This window comes from Narcine bancroftii, chromosome 11, assembly GCF_036971445.1.
Source record: "Narcine bancroftii isolate sNarBan1 chromosome 11, sNarBan1.hap1, whole genome shotgun sequence".
Lineage (NCBI taxonomy): Eukaryota > Metazoa > Chordata > Chondrichthyes > Torpediniformes > Narcinidae > Narcine > Narcine bancroftii.
The window spans coordinates 63,046,154-63,068,977 of record NC_091479.1 but is presented as its reverse complement, the minus strand read 5'-3'; the positions used below and the strand labels follow the sequence as shown (position 1 = coordinate 63,068,977).

Here is a 22,824-nt window from a genome sequence, read left to right as displayed (position 1 = left end):
AATGGCACCACAAAAAAAACCATAAAATTCAAAAAGGTGAAAAACAAAATGACCACAGTAAACAGCAGCTCAATCAGAGGGAAACTTGATTTTGTTTGAAAGTGTTTCAATATTGGGTGACAAAGTTGTTGATACCAATAGCAAGACATCATCCCAAGGAGTTGTGCTATAAGTCTTCCTTTTCCTTTGGCTTGGCTTGGCGGACGAAGATTTATGGAGGGGTAATGTCCACGTCAGCTGCAGGCTCGTTTGTGGCTGACAAGTCCAATGCGGGACAGGCAGACACGATTGCAGCGGTTGCAAGGGAAAATTGGTTGGTTGGGGTTGGGTGTTGGGTTTTTCCTCCTTTGTCTTTTGTCAGTGAGGTGGGCTCTGCGGTCTTCTTCAAAGGAGGTTGCTGCCCGCCGAACTGTGAGGTGCCAAGATGCACGGTTTGAGACCACTGGCGGTGGTCAATGTGGCAGGCACCAAGAGATTTCTTTAGGCAGTCCTTGTACCTCTTCTTTGGTGCACCTCTGTCTTGGTGGCCAGTGGAGAGCTCGCCATATAACACTATCTTGGGAAGGCATTCTGGAGACGTGACCTACCCAGCGCAGTTGGATCTTCAGCAGCGTGGATTCGATGCTGTCGGCCTCTGCCATCTCGAGTACTTCGATGTTGGTGATGAAGTCGCTCCAATGAATGTTGAGGATGGAGCGGAGACAACGCTGGTGGGAGCGTTCTAGGAGCCGTAGGTGATGGCGGTAGAGGACCCTTGATTCGGAGCCAAACAGGAGTGTGGGTATGACAACGGCTCTGTATACGCTAATCTTTGTGAGGTTTTTCAGTTGGTTGTTTTTCCAGACTCTTGTGTAGTCTTCCAAAGGCGCTATTTGCCTTGGCGAATCTGTTGTCTATCTCGTTGTCGATCCTTGCATCCGATGAAATGGTGCAGCCGAGATAGGTAAACTGGTTGACCCCCTGGGGGGGGGGGTGCGGCACGGGGAGAGAGGGGTAGCTTGGGAGCGGGAAGAGGGGGATGGGTGGTGGTGGCTCAGGGGATAGGAGGGGGTGCTTTGGGGTCTCTCCGAAAAGTTCGCCCTGTTGGTCAACCGGCTCCACATTTACTGGTGGGTGACTGGCTTGGGACCAAGAGTGGGACATTGGCCACTGATACATAGCTTGTCTCAAGCCCATGTTCCTGAGAGCCACAGAGTGTTATTTTTCCAGGGCCAGAAAGTGATGCAGTTGATGATCGATTCCTGATTATAATGATGTGGAGATATTTAGAGACCCCGAAGGAAGGGTGGCATTTATATAGCCAGTAAATATTTCCTTAGCTGAGGGATCTTTAATCCATGCGCACAATCCCTGGGGCCAAATGATGACAAAGGCTGACAGTTTAGTGCCGCGAACACTGTATGTTGGAGCAGCTGAGGCTGATTGGATGAACACATTGAGTTACGGGCCAGATAAATTTGAATTCCAGCCTGCAGACCAAAAGTTGCCCACCCTGATTTAAAACATCCAATACAGGTGAATCCTACCAGTGGCAAATTCAGCTTCATCTGACAGTGAGAGGCACTTTCCTTTATATATAGTCCTGATATAGTCACGCACACAGAGCAAATTAATTAAGGAAATCAGATTTCCCTCCATTCAACACAATAATGAATCAGCTGGGTACTTAATCACAATCATATCGTAGAAGTTTTATGGTCAACAATGCTTAAAAACAGTTGGCAGTGTCGGAACTGCTGTAACGACATTGCTGCCACTGGTGTGGACCTGAGAGTGGAGACACAGTGCTACTTCAAAGGGTTCTACTGCCCGGTCCTAAAGCCAATGGTGTTTTTAAACAAAAAACTTGCCACCATAGATCTATGCCGAAAATGGTCACACCTGTGCTCGGCAGTGGCCACAACGGGTTGCAGACTCCGGGGAGCAGCAGACCTGTGCAGGACATCAGAAACAGGGAAAACCCCCCCCATTAAGAAGGAGAAGTCGAGGAAACGACCCCATAGGACAGTGACCCCAGTGGCAGACCATAGAAGGGCTCTGCTGCTGAAGGATCCACACAGGCTGTGAGTGACTTGTCGTCAGGATACCTGCATGGGCTGCTGGAGATTGGCTCATGGGAAGCCGAGATTCAAGAGAGTGTTGAGGGCAAGAAGGCCTCCCGAAGGGTCTCTGATGCTGTAGGCCATGATTGTGTTAGAGGTTTGGTCCTGAAGCTCGGGTTGCTGATGGATTGAATAGGAGTTGGTATGGCTGCAAGAGCACTGGAGGAGAATCCACAGATATTTTGACTCCAAACGGACTTTATCTCATACAGTAAGGGGTGCCACTATCTCGGAGGATCTTTCCTGGACTCAGCACACTAATGGCATTGTGAAGAAAGCAAGTCAGCATCTTCAGGAGTTTGCGGAGATTTGGTATGACATCAGAAATACTGGAAAATTTCTACAGATTTGTGGTGGAAAGTGTGCTGACCTGCTGCATGGGGACACTAATACCTCTGAGAATAAAGCCCTGAAAAAGGTAGTGAACACAGCCCAGGACATCACAGGGAAACCCTCCTCTCCACCGAGAACACGTTCAGGAAACAATGCCGTCGGAAAGAAGCAGCAATCGTCAAGGATTCATAGCACCCAGCACAATCTCTGTCAAGAGGTGTAGGTGCCAAAAGTCTCGCACCACCAGGTTCAGGATCAGCTTCAACCCCTCCACCATCAGACTCCTTGACAATAAATTCAATCAGGGACCAATTTAAAGACCCTTACTTTTGCACTTTATTGTTTGTTTTTTTTCCTCTGAATTGCACAGTCATTTGTTTACATTTCTTTATTTGCTTACAGGCATATATTGTGTACAGTTTTTTTGCACTGGCATTGAAAAAGAATCAGGGTTGTATGTGATGTCATGTATGTACTCTGACAATAAATCTGAATCTAACACTAATGGGGACTCTACCTTGGAACAAGCAGAAGGCATTTTCATGTAATATTACATATTCTATACTATTACATGACAATATAGAAATCTTGAGCTAATCTTTTATTCCTTATTATTTGATTAACTGACTAAATTTTCCTGCCTTGTGCTGAGATTTGAACTTTACTTTGGGTCATTAGTCAGACCTCTAATTCAGATTGACACTACATCCAGTCTACAATGCATACAGTTTGTTCACCTGAAATAATCAATGTGAGCACGTTGATCGCCTAAAACATGGAACTAACATTGAATGAGCAGTGAAAGTTCATTGTAACTGAAGGGGGAAAAAAAATCCCATTAGACAGAAAACTAAAATAGAAAATATCCCATTCGCAAGTTTCAATTTTAATTGTGATTTACCTGAATTAATATTTGTAAGGTAGTTCTTGTCTTTCATTTTCAGTTCTAATCTACTGGAAGATAAAGCTATATTAAAGTTTGGGACACTTAAAGGACATTGAAAATACATGCAATAATATGGCGTTATTCAATGTCTTTCAGTGCATCCCAAAATAGTTTAGCACCAGTGAAGAACTCTTCAGAATTGTTATTTTTGTGCTCTCCAAAAGCAGTAGCCAGTTTGTGAACATAAATCTTTCTCAGAACAAATGAATAATAATGAGGAAATCTGTGTTTTAGTCATGTTCAGCATCTGATAAATGTGATAAGTCCCCTACTTGTATTTAGAAACTAAAGAAAGTTGAAAGTCAAAATCTGCAATTGCGTTCACCAAGTAAGTCCCATCAAAATGTTAGGTTTCAATAAGATACCTTCTGATTATTATCAACAGAAAAGAGGTTTGGCGCATTCTGCTGAATCACTTGACAAACCTCATCAATAATTATGGACACGTCTGTCAGACTTCAATCAAAATCTGACCTCGGAAAATTGTGGTCAACTTTTTTAAACAGCCATTAAAATTTACTTGGGAAGTTGACTCTATGCCAAAACATGGGTATTTTCAGAATTTGCTCTAGTGTTTCTTTGATTTGTATCAGATTTTGATAAATATTTGTTTTGTCACATAAATAAAATTTGGGATTTACAGTTATTGAAAAAAATGATTGAAATAAGGTCACAAGATGTCAATGAACAGCAAACTTTCCATTCTATCATTATATCCAGGCAGTTATTGAAGTTAGTCCGACTACTTTTGAAAAACATGTTTCTCACTGGTGTTTATCGAATTGTGGGATTTGAAGTGTTGAAAGATAATTCTGTTGTCAGTCAGTAATTTGGGATTTCCTATGGAAAGGACCAGAAGAGTACTGCTCTGTGGTGGAGCAATGTATAATTTTAAATTTGGACATATAGCATGGTAACAGGCCCTTCTGGGCCACAAGCCTGTGCTGCTCAATTACACCCTGCAACCATGTGCTTGAAAATGTGCAACTGGTGAAGAATTGTATGTGTTTATGAGAATTGGACGGACGATAATACAGAGTGCATAGAGAAAACAAAATGAGAACAAATGTTGCTATTATGCAAAGTCCTCACCAAGAAATTCTGATCATTTTGTCTTTCAGATATGATGCCCCTTTTGCATAATTATGTGACTGTAGACACAGATGCATTTCTGTCTAATCCTAAAAATATAGAGATCATTTATAACTTGTGTAAAAAGGTAAGTAGAATTAGAAGAGCTCTTGAGCTCTTTTTCTCTTTACAAAGATATTGCAAAGTCCTTTATTTTGAAGTCAATTTGTTTTTGTAATATGCAAGCAGACAAGAGGTAAGTGGACATGAACAGCAGTAAGACAAATGACCTTTAAGTTGGTCGTGATATTGGTTAAGGGGTCTGGAGAACTGCTTTCCTCTTTCAATAGTGCCGCCTGAACAGATAATTTTGGCACAATATTGCCATGAACATAATACCAGAAATTCTATAAAATCAAGAGCATCATGAAAGTAAGTATTAAAGGAGATTTCTATAAGTTAAAATAAAATAGTACTGGACAATGAAGAAAACTGAAAGCTAAGAAATTCCCAGAGTACTGAAGAAGTAGTCATGGAAATGGAAAACTTTAAAAATTCTACAGAACATGGAATGATTTCTGCAGAGTAGAAGGTGACAAATGTAACTCTTCTATTGAAAGTGAAAGACAGGAGAAAGAAAACTGAGAAGGCAAGCTAGTTAGCCTAACATCAGTGGCTGGAAAAATGCTTGAGTGTCAGGACACTTAGAAGCTATCAATGGGATGAGACAAAGTAAATTGGAGACACACAGGAGACTTCAGATGTTAGAATCGAAAGCTGAACACAATCTGCTTGACGAACTTAGCAGGTCAACCGGCATCAATTGGAGAAAAAAAATGGTCACCATTTCAAGCTGAAATCTGAGGAAAGTAAAAGAGAAGGCAGTGTAAGGAGGACAGAGTGGAAAGAGTGGGTCAAGATGCTTCATATGGAGGTAGAGGTGAGACATGATGGTAGAGGTAGTGGATTAGCAGATACCAGATAAGAGAGAGACAAGAAAAACAAAGGTGGAAGAAGATGAGATACAGAGTAGGGGAATGATTAGAAGACAAAGGCTACCAGTTCAGGAATCTGCTGAACAAAAGCTGAGAATGGTGGCATTATGAGACACTAAGAGGAGGGAGTAGGGGGTGGTGGAGGGCAGATGAATCCAATGGGAAAGGGATGGAACCAAAGAGGAGGAGGGATGAAAATGTGGTTGGGGATTGAGTGAAAGTGGGTGAGTAAGAAAGGGGACATAAATGGGCAGGGAAGGGAAAGAACAGAAGAGGTACAGAAGAAGAGAAGAGAGACTGAAATGCCATGGGGCTGCAGACTGTCCAGGCAGACGATGGGGTGGTGTTACTTCAATTTATGTTGAACCTCAGTCTTGCAGTGGAGAAGTCCCAGGACAGACTGGTCAGTGGAGTAAATATTGATTTTTGAAAGAAAATTTGTGTTTGGCAAACCTGTTGGAGCTTTTTGAACTTGTAACTGGTGGAATTTATGAATGAAAATCCAGATGTGCTTTTGGATTTTCAAAATGCCTTGGGTAAATTCCTACATCAGAGTAAATCGAATAAAATTAAAGTACATGGGATTGGGAGTGATAAAATGACTTTGATTGAAAACTAACTGGTCAACAGACATGAGACATAGTTGGGTCTTTCTCAGGGTGGCAGGCCCAGTGAGGAATGCAAAGATCAGTTGGCATGATACTGGGCTCTCCTGTGATTGTCTCATGAAGGAATATCCATCAGTCCTCACACATAGGGTTCATGTGTAAAGATAGTGAATTGATTATTGTTACAATGAAAAGTCTTGTTTTAAGTGGTATCTAAACAAGTCAACCTACACTTAAGTACAAGTAATGCATAAATAAAACAAAAGTGCAGAGTATACTGTCACAGAGAAAAGGTTGTGTTGAAACAATGCAATAACCGCATCATTTTAGAAATGAGAGGTTTATTCAATAGTACAGGGAAGAAACTTACCTTGAATCTGGTGGGTGTGAGTTTTCAAATTTGTGTATCTTCTGCCTGAGGGGAGTGTGGAGAAGATTGTGTGACTGGGGTGGGATGGGTATTTTAATATGTTGGCTGCTTTCTGAGTCAGTGGGAAGTGCTAATGGAGTCAATGAAGGGGAGGTTGGTTTGGTGATGGCCTCAGCTGCATTGAAAACTGCAATTTCCTGCAGACCAAAAGCACTGCCTTAACAAAATGTTCATGTCTTCTCAATGTGATTGTTGGGGAGGGAAGGTTGATAGAGGTTTTGAAACAAAATAATTTTTGTACATTTCCTCTCTCCAACACTGTCTATCAATCTGATCCCATTCAGGATAAGCCCCTTTTTGCAGAGCATTTTCCTGTGTCATTGGAAAATTTCCTGAAACAAAAAAAACAAAATGATTCTTTGAATAATATTTTTGTGATTTGGAATTGTAGCACTGAAAAAGCAGATAATGGCCATTTTTAAAAAGTGTTGGAGAAGTAACCTAATTATTCAGGTGTTTCAGTTATCACCATGACACATTATATATTCATAGGTTCAAAAGGCCCTTGTATATTTATTAGAAAATGGTCCTTCTTTCAACAAACTTGTAATTGCATTCTTAGGTCCTGACAGGTGATGCAGGAGAAGATGAAGAATGCCATGCAGCAAAGCTTTTTGAAGTAATTATCCTTCAGTGCCAGGGAAAAGGCATTGACCAGGTAACACAATGAAGCCACCTGCTACGTTTCAGGGTTTAAAACATTGATTTTCAAAAGCAGGGGCAGTCAGATTATCTTATTGTGAAGGTCCGATCAAACTTCCCATAAATTCTGGAGATGATTAATTCAACCATGAGTTTGATTACCACAAGGTCAGCATGTTTGTGTGTAACGTGCTGAATAGGCAGTTCATTAGGAAGGATTGGATTAGTGAGTTCAGCAGAATTTTGTGACTAATACGTAGAATCTCTAGCCCCCACCAATGAAACATTTCAGTTTTTTTTGTTTCGGATACTGTAAATCTAGCAGTTCATTTGTATCTTCGTGCCAAAAATAATCCCCCTGTTCATGCATTCATGGCATTCAGTTTTGCAGAATAATATCTGAGAACAGCAGTTCTGTACAATGTATTCATAAATGTACTGACTCATGCACTATGTGCTTGGATGGAGGGTAGTACATTAGGGTCTGCCTGCTGCTCTGAACTTGCTCTCTCTTGTAAATGTAGGTTCCAGACCCAGCAGTGTCTGAAACTATTGTTAGCTTGTTAACTGCACCCAGTTCAGTGATATGTTTTGGATGGTGTGTGTTAACAAGATAATGGTGGTTCATCTGTGGCGATGTGACCTCTTCAAAATTCATTATCCTGCCTTTGAAATGTTACAGGACATCTTTTGAAAATTTGTGATTGTACAAATCTGTACAAATATAATTTGAGTTGTTGTCGTCCAGTCCTTTAAAGATATGTGTTCTGAATATTCAGGAAGCTATTTTTGTATTCTGAGTCAAACTGGCTTTCTCTGTAGACCCTTCAATCTTTTTTATCATTATTTACCAATTTCAGTTTCTCAGCATTAACACATTTCCTGAAATGCTGCTAAGTAATAGAAATTAGAACAGTAGACAGAAACTGACCCTCAGCCAACTTGCCAATGCCAAACAATAGGCCCAAATTAAACAAAAATTCTGCTTCCAGCACATGATGGCTTCTGTTCCTTGCAAATGTGCATGTCAATCTGGAAGCCTCTTAAATGCTATGGTTTTATTTGCTTCTATCATTACTCCTGACAGTCCATTCCCACTCACTGAAAAAAAGAACGTGCCTGACACTTCTTTAAACATCCCATCGCCCCCTTCACTGAAGCATGCATCCTCCAATATGTGAAATTTTTACCCTGAGAAATATATTCTGTGTGTCTTACCCTATCAATGCCTTTCATAATTGTATAAACCTTTGTCAGTTCTCCCTTCAGCCTCCGACACTCCAGAGAAAATAAGTCCAGTTTCTCCAACCTTTCCCCATAGCTCATACCCTCGATTGAGGCAACATCCTGTCAAATGTCTTCAAAGCTTCCAGCTCCTTCCTGTAAAAGGGCAACCAGAATTGCACACAATGATCCAAGTGTAGCCTGACCAAAGGTTTGCGTAGCTTGAACGTGACTTACTCTTGTATCCAATGCCCCTTTGAATGAAGGGAAGCATTTTCTGTATTGTCTTATCTACTTGCTTGCCACATTCAAGGACCTAGAGACCTGAGCCCCCAAATCCCTCTGCACCAAACTAGCCACTAAAACTGGCAAACTTGCCTTTCCACAATCAATCCTGAATGTTTCTCCCCTGAAATGTGAACAATTCCTTTCTCTCCCAATGACGTTTCTCTGAGTTGGCAAATTAGAAATGGAAGTAGAGACAGACATCTTGCATTGTGTCAGATTAGTCATTACATTCAGTCATCAACCCTTGCAACAGGAGCTGAGTTCCTGTAGCAGATTTTTTTTAAAAATCTACTCAGTCATGCTTTGGAATATCACTCTGGTACTCCTTTTTTTCATGTTTATTCTTCAGTCATCCCTTCTGTGTGGGAATCACAGTAGTTACTTAAATTTTCATAGACACCAGCCCCGAATGGCTGTCTTGTCATGTTTACTGAATATTTGACAGCAAAATAAATTGCATCTGAAGCTAATCCTGGCATCCACACGTACATTTTTCAGGAGAAATTGGAGAGGAAAGAGTATTTTTCTCTTTTCCTAGGTACTGATACAAAGTGGTCCTATTGCTGAGTTGGCATATTAGAAATTGAAGTAGAGGCATCTTAGCGTTGCATTGTGTCAGATTAGTCATTACATTCAGTCATCAACCCTTGCAATGGGAGCTCAACATTTGAATACATCACAGTAATTGTAATCCAAATACCCAGATCCTTTGTTTTATAGATGTGTCATTATTTCCATGCTTCATTACATCCTGTAGATGACACACAAAGTTTGGAAAAGATTTACAGTGAACCCTTCCTGATGAAAGGTTTTCGACCCAAAATGTAAATGTGGATGTTTCTGTGGCTGTTGCCTGACCTGTTGAGTTCCTTCAACACTCTGTGTTGCTGTAGACCTTCACGTTTCCATAAGATTACATGCTGGCTATGTGTTTGGATTTTTTAAAATTGATTTTTCTTAGATTTCACATGAAATTTACTTTGCTTTTCCAAAACGAAATCTCAATTACAGTTTATAATTGCGCCAAACACAGCAGATTTTCACATGTTCATAACAATTAAACACTTCCAGTCATTATGTGTCATTGAAAAAAAATCCATTGAAGTCGTCAAAGGGCTGATAAAATTGTTCATGATGCAATTTGAGTCTTTGTGCCTTTGCAACCCAATCCCCTGTAACTTTCCCACAGTACTCACATTTCTCATGTTCAAGTGACTATCCAGTTCCCTTTCAAAAGTTAACATTGAACCTACTTCCATTCTTTTAGGCAGACTAAAGTTGAATCACAAACTTAGTAGAAAACTTAGAAGCCATTTGGTACCTGATTGTAAAAAAGGAATTACCCATCTTTCTATACTGAGTCAAGAGATTGTTGTAGGAACAGGGTAAAGATGTAGATTTTTGTTGCTGCAATTGGGGGGAAGGGGAAAGGATGTGTCCCTGATAACACTGGAGTTGATCACTACATGGTGCTTTTTGAGTGGAGCTCTTGTCCTTGTGCCCAGGACACCCTTCTTTATGTTGTTTGGGTCAAAGGTCACGTCTTATGAGATAGACTGTTTTGGAAGATAAAAAAGGGCATGACTGGACCCTACACCATTATTGACAGTACAAGTACACATTACCCCCATTCACCTGTTGAGGGGCCTGTCAGGGGCAGCATTGATACATCCAGAAATTAAATGCCTGCCAAAGGTTAAGGTTGTAGTTCTGTAGTCCTGCCACATGTTGTCATGAGTAATGATGGTCTATTAAGCAATAGACAGGAGGAGGAGAGGCCACAGGCATCCTTTTACAATGACAGAGCTCAACATGATTTGTCAAGATTTGTCACTGTTCATTCAGAAGTTCCGCTTTAATTTCTTTCTGAAATCCCAACCATCACAGAAGGTATTCTTTAGCCAATCATATTTATTTCCCATATCAGGAACTGGGTCAGGTCACTGAATACAGCATAGGCTGGAGGATCAGAGCACGTTCCAACTGTGTTAATGAAGGCTTGCACTCAAATAAGCCATGTTTGATCCAGTACAGATCTATCCAACAGTGTGGATCGTTATATACAGTGCCCTCAATATTTTTCCTTTATTTGCCCCTGTGCTCCACAGTTTTAAATTTGTAATCAAATAATTCACATGTGATTAAAGTGCACATTCCAGATTTTATACAAGATTATTGTGTATATTTTGGTTTGACTGTATAGAAATTACAACACTTTTTTATACATGGTTCCCCCATTTCAGGGCACTATAATATTTGTGACATTTGGTTTTATAGGTATTTGTGAGTACTCAAGTATGTTTAATTGCTTCCTTGATGCAGGTATAAGAGAGCTAGGCTTGCTTCTAAGTTTTTAATCACCTTTGGAATCTGTAGTTGCCATTTTTCAACATGAGAACCAGAGTCGTGCCAATGAAAGTCAAAACTGTCAATATGAGGCTGAAAAACAAGAATAAAACAGTAAGAAACATTGCCCAAACCCTTGGATTACCAAAATAAACTGTTTGGAACCTCTTTAAGAAGAAAGAGTGTACTGGAGAGCTCAGTAATTGCAGAGGGACTGATAGGCCAAGGTAGATCTCCACTGCTGCTGACAGAAGAATTCTCATCATAATGAAGAAAAATTCTCCAAACACCTGTCTAACAAAACAGAAACACTCTTCAGGAGGTAGATGTGGATATATCAATGACTACTGTCTGCAGAAAACTTCATGAACAGAACTACAGAGACTACACTGCAAGATGCAAACCACTACTTAGCTACAAAAACAGGATGGTCAAATTATAGTTTGTCAAGAAGTATTTGAGAACCTGCAGAATTCTGGGAAAAGGTCTTGTGGACAAATGAGACCTGTATCAGAGTGATGGGAAGAGCAAAGTGTGGAGGCACAAAAGGAACTGCCCAAGATCCAAATCATACTACCACATCTGGGAAACATGATGTGCACATCTGGCTGCTACAGGTACTGGCGCACCTATCTTCATTGATGATGTAAATGCTGATGACAGTAACAAAACTAATTCCGAGGTGGATGGAATCTTATCTGCTCAATTTCGAGCACGTGCCTCCAAACTCATTGGATGCCACTTCATCCTAGAGCAAGACAATGATCCAAACATACTGCTAAAGCAACGGGAGTTTGTCGAAGCTAAAAACTGGAAAATTCTTGAATGGCCAAGTCAGTCACCCGATCTAAATCCAATTGAGCGTACCTTCCATATGCTGAAAAGAAAACTTGAGACAAGCCTCCAAAACAAGCAGGAGCTGAAAATGGCTGCTGTTGAGACCTGTAAAAACATACTGAAGTGCTGGAGAAGCTCAGCTGGTCTTACAGTGTCCATAGAAAATAAAAATGTATTGCTGACATTTCAGACCCGAGCTCTTCTTCAATGAATAAGCAAATAACAGGAAAGGTGATATTAGAGACAGTGCTGGGAGAGGGAGGCCAACAAAAGGTGTTAATTAGATATGATAAGAGAAGAGGTGAGAATTGATTTTGGCTGTGTGAAAGGAGACAGAGAAAAGAGAGAGAAATAGAGCTGGGGAAAGGTGGCTGGAAGAAGTGGGGAGTTGGGGGTGTGGGATTTAAAGAAAACCAGAGAACTCAATATTAATGACATCCAGTTGGAGGGTGCCCTGTTGGAAGGTAAGGTGTTGTTCCTCCAATTTGGAGGTGGTCTCAGTCTGGCATTACATGAGTCCATAGTCATGTCAGCAAGGGAATTGAAATTGGTGGCCACTGGGAGATCCACGCTATTGTGGCAGTCAGACCCGAGGTACCCAACAAAGTGAACTCTCAATCTGCGGCCAGCCTCTCTGATGTAGAGGAGACCACAACAGGAACAGCGGATGCAATAGATGACCCATGCAGATTCACAAGTGAAATGTTACTTCACTTGGAAAGATGAATGGTGGTGAGAGAGGGATTGTGGCCACAAGTGGAGCATGTCCTGCGGTCACAGGGGTTAGGTACAAAGGGAACGATTGGTAGGGAGGGGGGAGTGGACAAGGGAGTCCGAGAAGGATCGGTCCCTGTCGAAGGCAGAGAGCGGAGAGGGAAATATGGGTCTAGTGGTGGGATCACATAATAGGTGGCAGAAATGGCAGAGGGGAATATGTTGGATGCAGAGACTGCTGGGGTGGTAGATGAGGACAATAGGAATCCTTGTTGCATGTGGAGATGGATGGGGCCAGGGCAGGTGTACAGCTAATGGTGGATATGCTGGTGAGGACTCAGTTAATGATGATAGAAGGAAAGCCACATTGCTTTTTTTTTTAATTTTTATATATTTTTTTTCTTTTATTTTTTACACCATAAATCACATTAGCCATGATATACACTATTTCTTTTTCACACATACACAGTGACTTTTTCTCCCCCCCCCCCCTCCTCCCAAGCCACCCCCCCACCCCCCCCTCTCATCCATTTTAGGTATACAATCTAGGTTGCATTAAGCCAGTCAGACAATGTTGTCATTCAACAAAAATACACCAGAAATTCTACTGAGTCCATTCTTTTCTTTCCTCCTCCTTCCATCAACTTAGGTAATGTTTGTCCCCGGTAGGTTTTCGCTATTGTATTTAATGTAAGGCTCCTATACTTGTTCGAATATTTCAATATTATTTCTTAACCTATATGTTATTTTTTCTAATGGAATACATTTATTCATTTAAATTTAGTAGTTTCTTCCTTTTAATTTGGTTATGTATTCCATTAATATTTAAAGTCATATAGTTCAGCGTAGCCCTTTTATATTTTGTTTATCTTCTCTTTCCGTTTTTCCATCATTACCTTTCCTCCTTTTCCATTTCTGTTTTCTTATTTTCAACTCTTTATAAGACAACATTCCTACAACATCCAACATTTTCCTTATTCTCCTATTTCTATCTTATTTATCCCCAATCTCCCCTTCCCCTCCTGAGTTGTCCTTTATCCCTTGTCGGACAACCACATCTCCCCTCTCCATTTGGATTTGCGAATCCACTCGCAAGCGTCAACTGATTTTGCAGTGACCGCTATTTCCCCCCACCCCGCCCCCCCCCAGAAAAGATTTCACTTTTCATATGTCACAAAGGTCACTCTTTTAATTCCCTCCTTATTCTCTCTATTCCATTACCTTCCCTTATTAATTCTTGTCTATACTATCTATATTTTCCTCTAAGTACAGATACATTCACGTATGCACATTGTCTCTATTCACTCTTATACCTCTTTACCCGCATACATATCAATCTTGATCATTTTAACTCTCATTACCCGTCTTCCTCCCTCAGTCTATTTTTGTAATTGTTCTGCAAATTTTCGTGCTTCTTCTGGATCCGAGAATAGTCTGTTTTGTTGTCCTGGAATAAATATTTTCAATACCGCTGGATGCTTTAGTATAAATTTATACCCTTTCTTCCATAAAATCGCCTTTGCTGTATTGAACTCTTTTCTCTTCTTTAGGAGTTCAAAACTTATATCTGGATAAATGAAGATTTTTTGCCCTTTATACTCCAGTGGTTTGTTGCCCTCTCTTACTTTTTCCATTGTCTTCTCCAGTACCTTTTCTCTTGTAGTATATCTTAGGAATTTTACTACAATAGATCTTGGTTTTTGTTGTGGTTGTGGTTTAGAGGCCAATACTCTATGTGCCCTTTCTATTTCCATTTCTTGCTGTAGTTCTGGACATCCTAGGGTCTTAGGGATCCACTCTTTTATAAACTCCCTCATATTCTTGCCTTCTTCATCTTCCTTAAGGCCCACTATCTTTATGTTATTTCTTCTGTTATAATTTTCCATTGTATCTATTTTTTGAGCTAGTAGTTCTTGTGTCTCTTTAGTTTTTTTATTAGATTCCTCCAATTTCTTTTTTAAGTCTTCTACCTCCATTTCTGCTGCTACTGCCCGCTCTTCCATCTTGTCCATTTTCTTTCCCATTTCTGTTAAGGTCATCTCTATTTTATTCATTTTCTCTTCTGTGTTGTTTATTCTTTTTCTTAAATCCTTAAATTCCTGTGTTTGCCATTCTTTAAATGACTCCATGTATCCTTTAATAAGAGCAAGTATATCCTTTACCTTGCCTTTCCTTTCTTCTTCTATTTCCCTGTACTCTTCCTCTTCCTCTTCTTCTTCCTCTGGGTTGGCCATCTGTTGTTTCTTTGTTGCCCTTTCCTTCTCTTCTTTCTTGTTTCTATTGTCTTCTGTGGTCTCTTCTTGCTGCAGGTGTTCTGCAGCTGTCGTTGCCGGCTGTGGAGATCGACTCCCCAGCTGGTCCCCCCTCCCGTCGGTGTGTTTTTTTTCATTCGCATCGCGCATGCGCGAGGAATCGCGCATGCGCGTTTGCGCACTTTTACTCGGCTCAGCGAGCCATTTTTGTAGTCCATTATTTACCGACCTGAGGGAGCGGGTTTCTCTCTCCGCAGCGGGCCTCTTCGGACAGGTAAGGCCTTCACCTTTTTCCTCCTTTGTCTTCTCTTCCTCTCTTCTTACCGTTGCTTTCGATTTTTCTTTTTTTGTCGCAATCTTCTTTCCACCTTTATACTCACTTTTCTGTAACTTTTATTTCTGTGCCTTTGTGTTTTCCTTTGTTTTTCCCGACTTTTCTGGAGAGGGCTGGAGTTCACCGTCCGGCCACTACTCCATCACGTGACTCCTCGAAAGCCACATTGCTTGAAGAAGGAGGACATCTTTTTCTGATTTTATTTAATACCTGATTTAGATCTTCCCAAAACTTTTTCACTTTCTCACATGCCCAAATTCCATGTAATGTTGTTCCAATTTCCTTCTTACTGCGAAAACATCTATCTGTTACTGTTGGGTCCCATTTATTTAACTTTTGGGGCGTGGTATATAGCCTGTGTAACCAATTATATTGTATCATGCGTAAACTCACACTCATAGTTCCGGAGCATAGGTTTTCCCATGTTTCATTTTTTATTTTCATGTTTAGATCTTGTTCCCACTTTTGTTTGGGTTTACAGCTTATTTCCTCGTTCTCTTTCTCTTGCAGTTTGATGTACATGTTTGTTATAAATCTTTTAATTATCATTATGTCTGTAATCACATATTCAAAGCTGCTTCCTTCTGGTAACCTCAGCCTGCTTCTCAATTTGTCCTTCAAGTAGGTTTTCAGTTGGTGGTATGCAAACATTGTACCATGAGTTATACCATATTTGTACTTCATTTGTTTAAAAGATAATAAATTATTTCCCAAAAAACAATTTTCTATTCTTTTGATCCCTTTTCTCTCCCATTCTCTAAAGGAAAGGTTATCTATTGTGAAAGGGATTAGTTGATTTTGCGTCAATAATAATTAGTTGGTAATTTGTTTTTTTCCTTTCTACATGAATCTTCTTTCAAATGTTGAGCAGATGGTGTAGTACTGGTGAACTTCTATGTTGCACCAGCAACATACCAAAAAATCCAGAGATCTTTCTTCTAATTAATATAAGAAGTAAAGAAATAGGCCTCAATTTGGATGAAGCACAAAAAAGATTTATTATGATAGCTGTAGCAAAAAAATGTATAATGTCAACCTGGATATCAGAAGAGAGCCTGAGAGTTCAGCAATGGTACATAGAAATTAATAAATGTATTCCATTGGAAAAAATAACATATAATTTTAAAAAATAAAGTCATATTATTTGAACAAATTTGGGAACCATACATGGAGCGCAACAGAGACGGTCTACTGTGGACCTCCACCTCCTAAAATGACAGAATGAGAAGAAGACGAAATGAACTGACCCAGTGTGTAAAAGTAGATGACACAATTTTCTTGTTTATTTTCATTGTGTGATGACATTGTTTAATGAGTTTATTGTATTGTATATGTTGAATGTTTAGTGGGTACAGAGGGGTGTGGGAAGAAGGGAGGGGCGGAAAAGGGGAGAAAATGACACTGTGTATATTCAAGAGGGAAATGTTTGTGTGTATTTTGGTTAATGTGGTTCATAGTGTGAAAAATAAAAAAAAATGTAAAAAAAGAGGACATCTCTGACCTGGTGTAGATGTCACAGAGATGGAGGAATTGAGAGAATGGAATCCTTACAGGGGACAGGGTGTGAAGAGGTGTAGTCGAGGTAGCTATAGGAGTTTATGGGTTTATAGAAGATATCTGTCAAGAATTAGTCTTTCATGTTTCATGCAGTAGAGGCCTGGCAGAGCATCATCAAAGATATTCAGCACCTGGTGATGTCTATGAATCACTGACTTCAAGCAGTCATTGCATGCAAAGTATTAAATATGACTACTTTAATATACATACCATTGATGTGTCCCCAATATTATGGTGCCCAAAAATGAGGGGATTATATATAAAAGATACTGTAATTTCTACATAGTCAAACCAAAATGTATACAAATACTCTTTAATAAAATCCCAGATGTGCACTTTAATCACAAGCGAATTGTTTGATTACCAATTTAAAACTGGAGCATAGGTGCAAATAAAGGAAAAATATTGAGGGCACTATACAACGCTCCACACTGTCGGGTGGGTAGGTCTGTACTTGGTTCGAAGCATGGCTCGTTCAAGAGTGCAGGTCTTCAGTAACACAATTATGATTTGGATCGCGGGCCAGATCAACAAGAGAGAAGTCAAGAGTGTGATTAAATACTTATCAATTTCCCTGGGTCTTCCCACTTGGCATCCCTTCCATCACTCTGAACATTTATTCTCTCTACAATGGCTGGAGTACATGCATAATTATCATTTCATGTCCAAGCCACCCTGACTGTTTTCCCATGTCCACAAAAGTATGTATAATCACCATCCAAAGCACCCCCTCATATTCATACGCCTTTTTGACTGGGAAATCTATTACCATTCCTTTTTCAATGGAACACCTTTGCCATCAGGGCCAGGAGCTTCCAACAGAAAGTTTGCAACAGTTTGGGAAGAGAGAGTCTTCCTTCTGAAGTACATTCTAGGGATGGGCAAAGAATGCTGGCCTCATTCATGAAGCCCAGTCAATGAAAAGAAAATAATATTGAATTGTATGATTCATTACAGGATCTATCAATGCTGTAATTCACATAGTATACTTTAAAGTATGCTCTACCAGCCTCCTGCCCCTTCCCTGTCTCTCTCACACACACATTGGCCAATTTTACCCTCTTGTCAAGAATGTGGTTTGCACATCTGTAGACAATTTCACAAACCTGTTACTGGGGTTGCCCTTTATATGCCAGCCTACACATTAGGCCATTCTATTTTTGTGGGTGTTACATCAAAGTTTTAAGACTATTCCTCAGAGGAAAGAATATGAGCAGAGAACATCGTTATGGCAAGTGCAGTTAATAGCCCACTCGTGCATGTTTTCTAAGCTTGCCTGGAAAAGGCACAAAGTACTGCACAGCCAATTCAGGAGGAAAGCTGGATTGCTCGTATATATCCTGAAAATGCTAAAAGATTTTTTTTTCTCTCTTTCGTTAGTGTATCCCCTTGTTTGTTGAAGCAGTACTGGAACGATTAACACGTGGAGTTAAAACAAGTGAACTTCGGACCATGTGTCTCCAAGTGGCCATTGCAGCTCTTTATTACAGCCCCATGCTTCTTTTGAATACTTTAGAAAACATTCGCTTTTCACATAGTGCAGAACCAATCACAGCACAGTTTATTAACCAATGGATGAATGACACCGATTGTTTTCTTGGGTAAGTGGAAGAGATGAATCATGAAAGTATTCTATAATAGACCTTCAAATCCCAATTTAAACAGTCTTAAGTATTTGAACTTTGTAAATTTTCTCTCAACTTGAAAGTGTATTTGCATAAAACATTATTAAGCTTACAGTTAAGTAACTGCCATTGTCAACATCTTATTGTGGAAAGGACATCGAAGTCGTTGATAAATTGAGGGAGATCTGCAACTGCTTGAGATCATGGGTTGCCTCCACTCTTGGCCAAGCTGTGTCTTCCACTGTGGCCCCTGATCAGGATGTCTACTGGGAGTCCTGCTCACTTGGTTGGCCCAAGAGAGCACAGATCCACTCCCAGCATGGCAACTACCAACCTGAAAGAATAAGTTTGTCAGTGTGGAAGTACCCCCTTGGTTTGGCTGTTAAAATTTCCATTTAAATTCAATGTCTGTTTCTTTCACGTTCAGAAAGTTTCAAAATCATTAAATAAAGAATAAAGTTAGGAAAGGAAAATTTTGAAAGTTAAATGACTGGAAAACACAAATGTCACAGAAAATACTTCACGATATTGATGCCCTCATAAAAGGCAACATAGTTAAGATAAAGGATCAGTCGCAAGTGTATTGAATGACATTACAGGCTTAAAGGCTAAACAGTTTCCTCTTGCACAAATTCATAATACTTTACTCTTAATTAAATCAAATAAAATGCTTTACTTTTTTTTAACTGAAAAGCTTATTATTTCCATTGATTTCAATGACCTGCTGTCCCTGCACTAGAGTTGATCAGACGAGGAACTGGAAAATCTTTGGATGTCCGTGTTATCCTGCTGGAGGGGTCCACCAATTCATTCATGTTTCTTTATGACCTGCTGACCGATAGTTTTGCCTCAGTCTGGAATTGGTCATTTACAGGTGCATCTCCCTGCAATTTTATGCAGATCTCATTAGAAACTGCCCCCAATTTTGTTGATAGCAGGTCACTGAAATTATCTTTGAGTTTGGGAAATGTTCACAATAGGGAAAATACATTTTGCAACTATTTACACTTTAGCAGAGAAAGTGAGCAGATGATCCACAGCAGGTTTTAAATTCTTTGGAGCTTGGAGATGTGGCCTGTACATAGTCATCCCCTTGGCTTGGTAATAGTTGAGTAGAATGGATGTCTTGGGTGATGAGAATATAGTCAAAGTGCTAATAATACAAGGTCAAGGTTGTTTAGGAAAGTCAATGAGCTTTAGCTTCTGTTATGAACTTAACAAATCCTTAAGTGTCATTGTAGTTATATACTTAGCAGTGATCGGGTCCTTGTACTGAACCTTCTATTTTAATTAAGGAAGGTAGAAGGTCAGCTATGATACTTTTGAAAGATGGAACAGGCTTAATGGGTCAATTAGGCTATTTATCTCACTTCTTGCATGTGAAAATGTTTTTAAAATTAGTGGAATTTGTATCAGACTTTCTCTTCAGTAGAAATCAAGAAATTATTTTCATGCCAACCTCAAATTCACTTTGTCCATCTCTGGCAACACTGTCCCCTTTCTTGATCTCTCTACAGATATTTTCTACAAATCTACTAACTCCCACAGTTAGCTGGACTCCACCTCTACACACCCTGTCCCGTGTAAGGATTCTATTCCTTTCTCTCAATTTTTCCAGGGACAGCTACCTCCATTCATTCCTTCCCACTAATTGCCCCCTCGGTATCTACTTCGTGACTGCAAAAGATGCTACATATGCACCCACACCTCATCCCTCACCACCCTTCGGGACCTCAAACAGTATTTCCAAGTGAAGCCACACTTCTCATGATTCTACAGGGGTCACCTACTGCATCTGGTGCTCCCATTGAGGCTTCCTCTACATTGGAGGGACTAGATGCAGACTGGAAGATTGTTTAATTGAGCCTCTTTGCTTTGTCTGCTGCATTAACAAGGACCTTCTGTGGCAACCATTTCAATTTCACACACCATTCCCACACCAACCTGCTTATCTATGGCCTCATGCACTACCAAACTGAGGCTACCTGCAAATTGGAGGAACACCACCCTCCAACCAGATGGCATTAACAATTACTTTTCCAGTTTCCATTAATCCCTCCCCTGAATCGCTCTCTGTCTCCTTTTCTCCTGTTCCGCATCCCCCCTTCCCCATCAGAGACCTACCCCTCCCCCTTCACTGGTCTTCTTTTTTCTGCTTCCCCCTTGCCCTTTCTCTCTCCTCTCCTCCCCTACCTTTTTATTCAGGTGCTTGCTTGCTTTTTGCTCATCCTTTGAAGAAGGTCCAGACCTGCTGAGTTTCTCCAGCACTTTTTTGTATTGCGATTATTTTATGTTGATGTTACATTATTTAATATTTTATATAGGATATAACAACTGAATTTGGTTAATAGTTCTGATTGCAGTTTTATGGCTCTGCTGTAATTACCCCATTTTTATTGCCAGGCTTCATGATCGAAAAGTCTGCATTATTGGTCTAAGCACCCTAATGGAAATGCAAAACAGACCTGAAGCAGTGAATGCTGTTGCCGCTCAGATTCTGCCTTCATTATTACTTCTCTTCCTTGGCCTCAAGCGAGCTTATGCCAGCAAAGTTACCAATGAGCAGAACGAGAATGGGGAAGAGGAAAATGAGGACACTGAAGAAAATGGTTCAATTTTTTCGACCTTTGCATTTAGTTTACAAATGAATTCTGTGATTGCAATGATAAAATAGTTGGTAAAATTTCCTTAGGAAATTTATTTTTCCCTCCAGAGTTGACTGGTAGGTGACATTTCCACATAAGCTTTAATGCTGCTGGTACTTTCTGTAGTGGAGAGTCAACAAGTAAAATGACTTTTGTTTGCATGTGCTGGGATGGATACAACCAAGCTATGGTAACATCCACAGCAGGCTTTCCATCTGAAAGATGACAGGAGTTTGGAGAAGCCTAGACTTGCAACAGATGGAGTTTTGATAGGATATGGATAATAAGTTTTAAGTAAGTAAGTCATGAGACTGAAAGCCTTCCCATCAAATTAAATGTCAAAACATACTTACTTTCTGATAAGGGTGGTAAACTGTGAATAGCAATACTAAGTCATTTAGTTTAAATGGGTAAAACTGTTTGACTGAGGAAAGATGAGTTCCATGGCTTCCATCTTTTCCTTGAATCTCCATGATTCTAAGATGCTGCTCATATTTAGATTTAGGTTTTTTTTAATACGTTGTTATCAAGTGTAAAAGCTTTCTTTTATGTGCCATTCAAAGGCTCACAGAGTCTGCCATTCTGGCGTCATTTGGCAAGAAAAAGAAAGGAAGTCCCTTCAGAGACAACACATGGGCAAGGATCACACGATCTCTTCCAATGTACTCTGGACGCGATGCTAGGGCTGGAGGAAGATGAGGGAGGGTGATGATGAATGGGATGGAGATGGGTTGCAGCTGCCCACTTTCCTTCGACCCCTGGTACCAGTTCCAGAAGCTGGCAACCCCTGCAATATGGTGAAAGGTCTTTAACTGCCATGCCCACGGTAGAGTCGGCTTATCCAGTGCTGTCCCTCTCCTCTTATCCTCTCTGCTGTGGTCGCAACCACCTCTTGACAACTTCTCCCTGATGGGAGCCTCTACCTCTCAACTTAACTACCACATTGGCCTCCATTGTACCCACAGCTGTCTCCTGACTATTTCTTGGCATAGCACTCAGGGAGATGATGAGGTGGGAGCTTTGGATGGTGCTGCAGGGTCGATCCTGACGCTGCCGATCTGGATGTCATTGGAAACCTATTGCAGTCTCCCTCAGCCTACTGCTGCCATCTAGAGTTGTTAATGGGGAGCAGACTTCTATATTAGTTGAGCACTCCTTGTGATTAATAACATGAACTCTTAAAGCATACCATTGAGTGTACTATGGAGTTGAAAAGGTCTTTTTTGGAATTTTTCATCAAATTGGTCAATATGCTTCTCACTCATTTTGGATCATAATATTCAGTTGTTAGAGACTGTGCACCCTAATTGATAGGGTGAGTATTATAATCTTTTCCATCTGCCCTTTTATCTGTCCCTCAATGTTAAACTACCACAGTACAGAAATCAGGAATTTTCTGATGACTGTCCTTCCACTGTGTTTCCTTTCGCCCTGGCAATATTTGGCCACTTTCTTCCTTTTCCATTCTTTTGTTTTTCCGCAGACATTCCTTTGTTGAGCTTTGCTTCTTCAGATCCCAGTATTTTGGTAAAATGACAATTATCATGTTGGATCTTCCTGTAAGATATTTGGGGTTTCTGGGTTTGGGAATCATTACAGTCTAATCTACTCTATATATCCATATTTTCAGCAGGTCAAAAATCTGCACAGGAGTTCAAAGGCTCTAGTGCAATTCTGGTTGAGATCAAACAACAAAACTTGTGGTTGAAATTTGGATCTCATCGATCTGCTGCTTTTTGGTTTAAAAGATGGCAATTTTTAATTTAATTAAGACATACAGACCCTTTCATCCTATGAGCCCATGCTGCCCAATTACCCTACACACCTGGTATGTTTAGAATGGTGGGAGGAAACCCGTGCAGACACGGTGAGAAC

At 40.3% G+C, this 22,824-nt stretch overlaps 1 protein-coding gene across 8 annotated transcripts in view; it reads left to right on the top strand.

Annotated features, from left to right (window-relative positions):
- ipo8 (importin 8) overlaps positions 1 to 22,824 on the top strand; it is a 161,215-nt gene that overhangs the window by 120,675 nt on the left and 17,716 nt on the right. For all 8 annotated transcript variants that reach the window (XR_011346521.1, XR_011346522.1, XR_011346524.1 and 5 more), the window contains 4 exons: positions 4,503 to 4,600; positions 7,048 to 7,143; positions 18,060 to 18,280; positions 20,708 to 20,913. Coding sequence is in view for 4 of the 8 variants with exons in the window: in XM_069903133.1 (XP_069759234.1) it covers positions 4,503 to 4,600; positions 7,048 to 7,143; positions 18,060 to 18,280; positions 20,708 to 20,913 (621 nt within the window). In the remaining 4 variants the exon portion in view is untranslated. The remainder of the gene's footprint in view (positions 1 to 4,502; positions 4,601 to 7,047; positions 7,144 to 18,059; positions 18,281 to 20,707; positions 20,914 to 22,824) is intronic.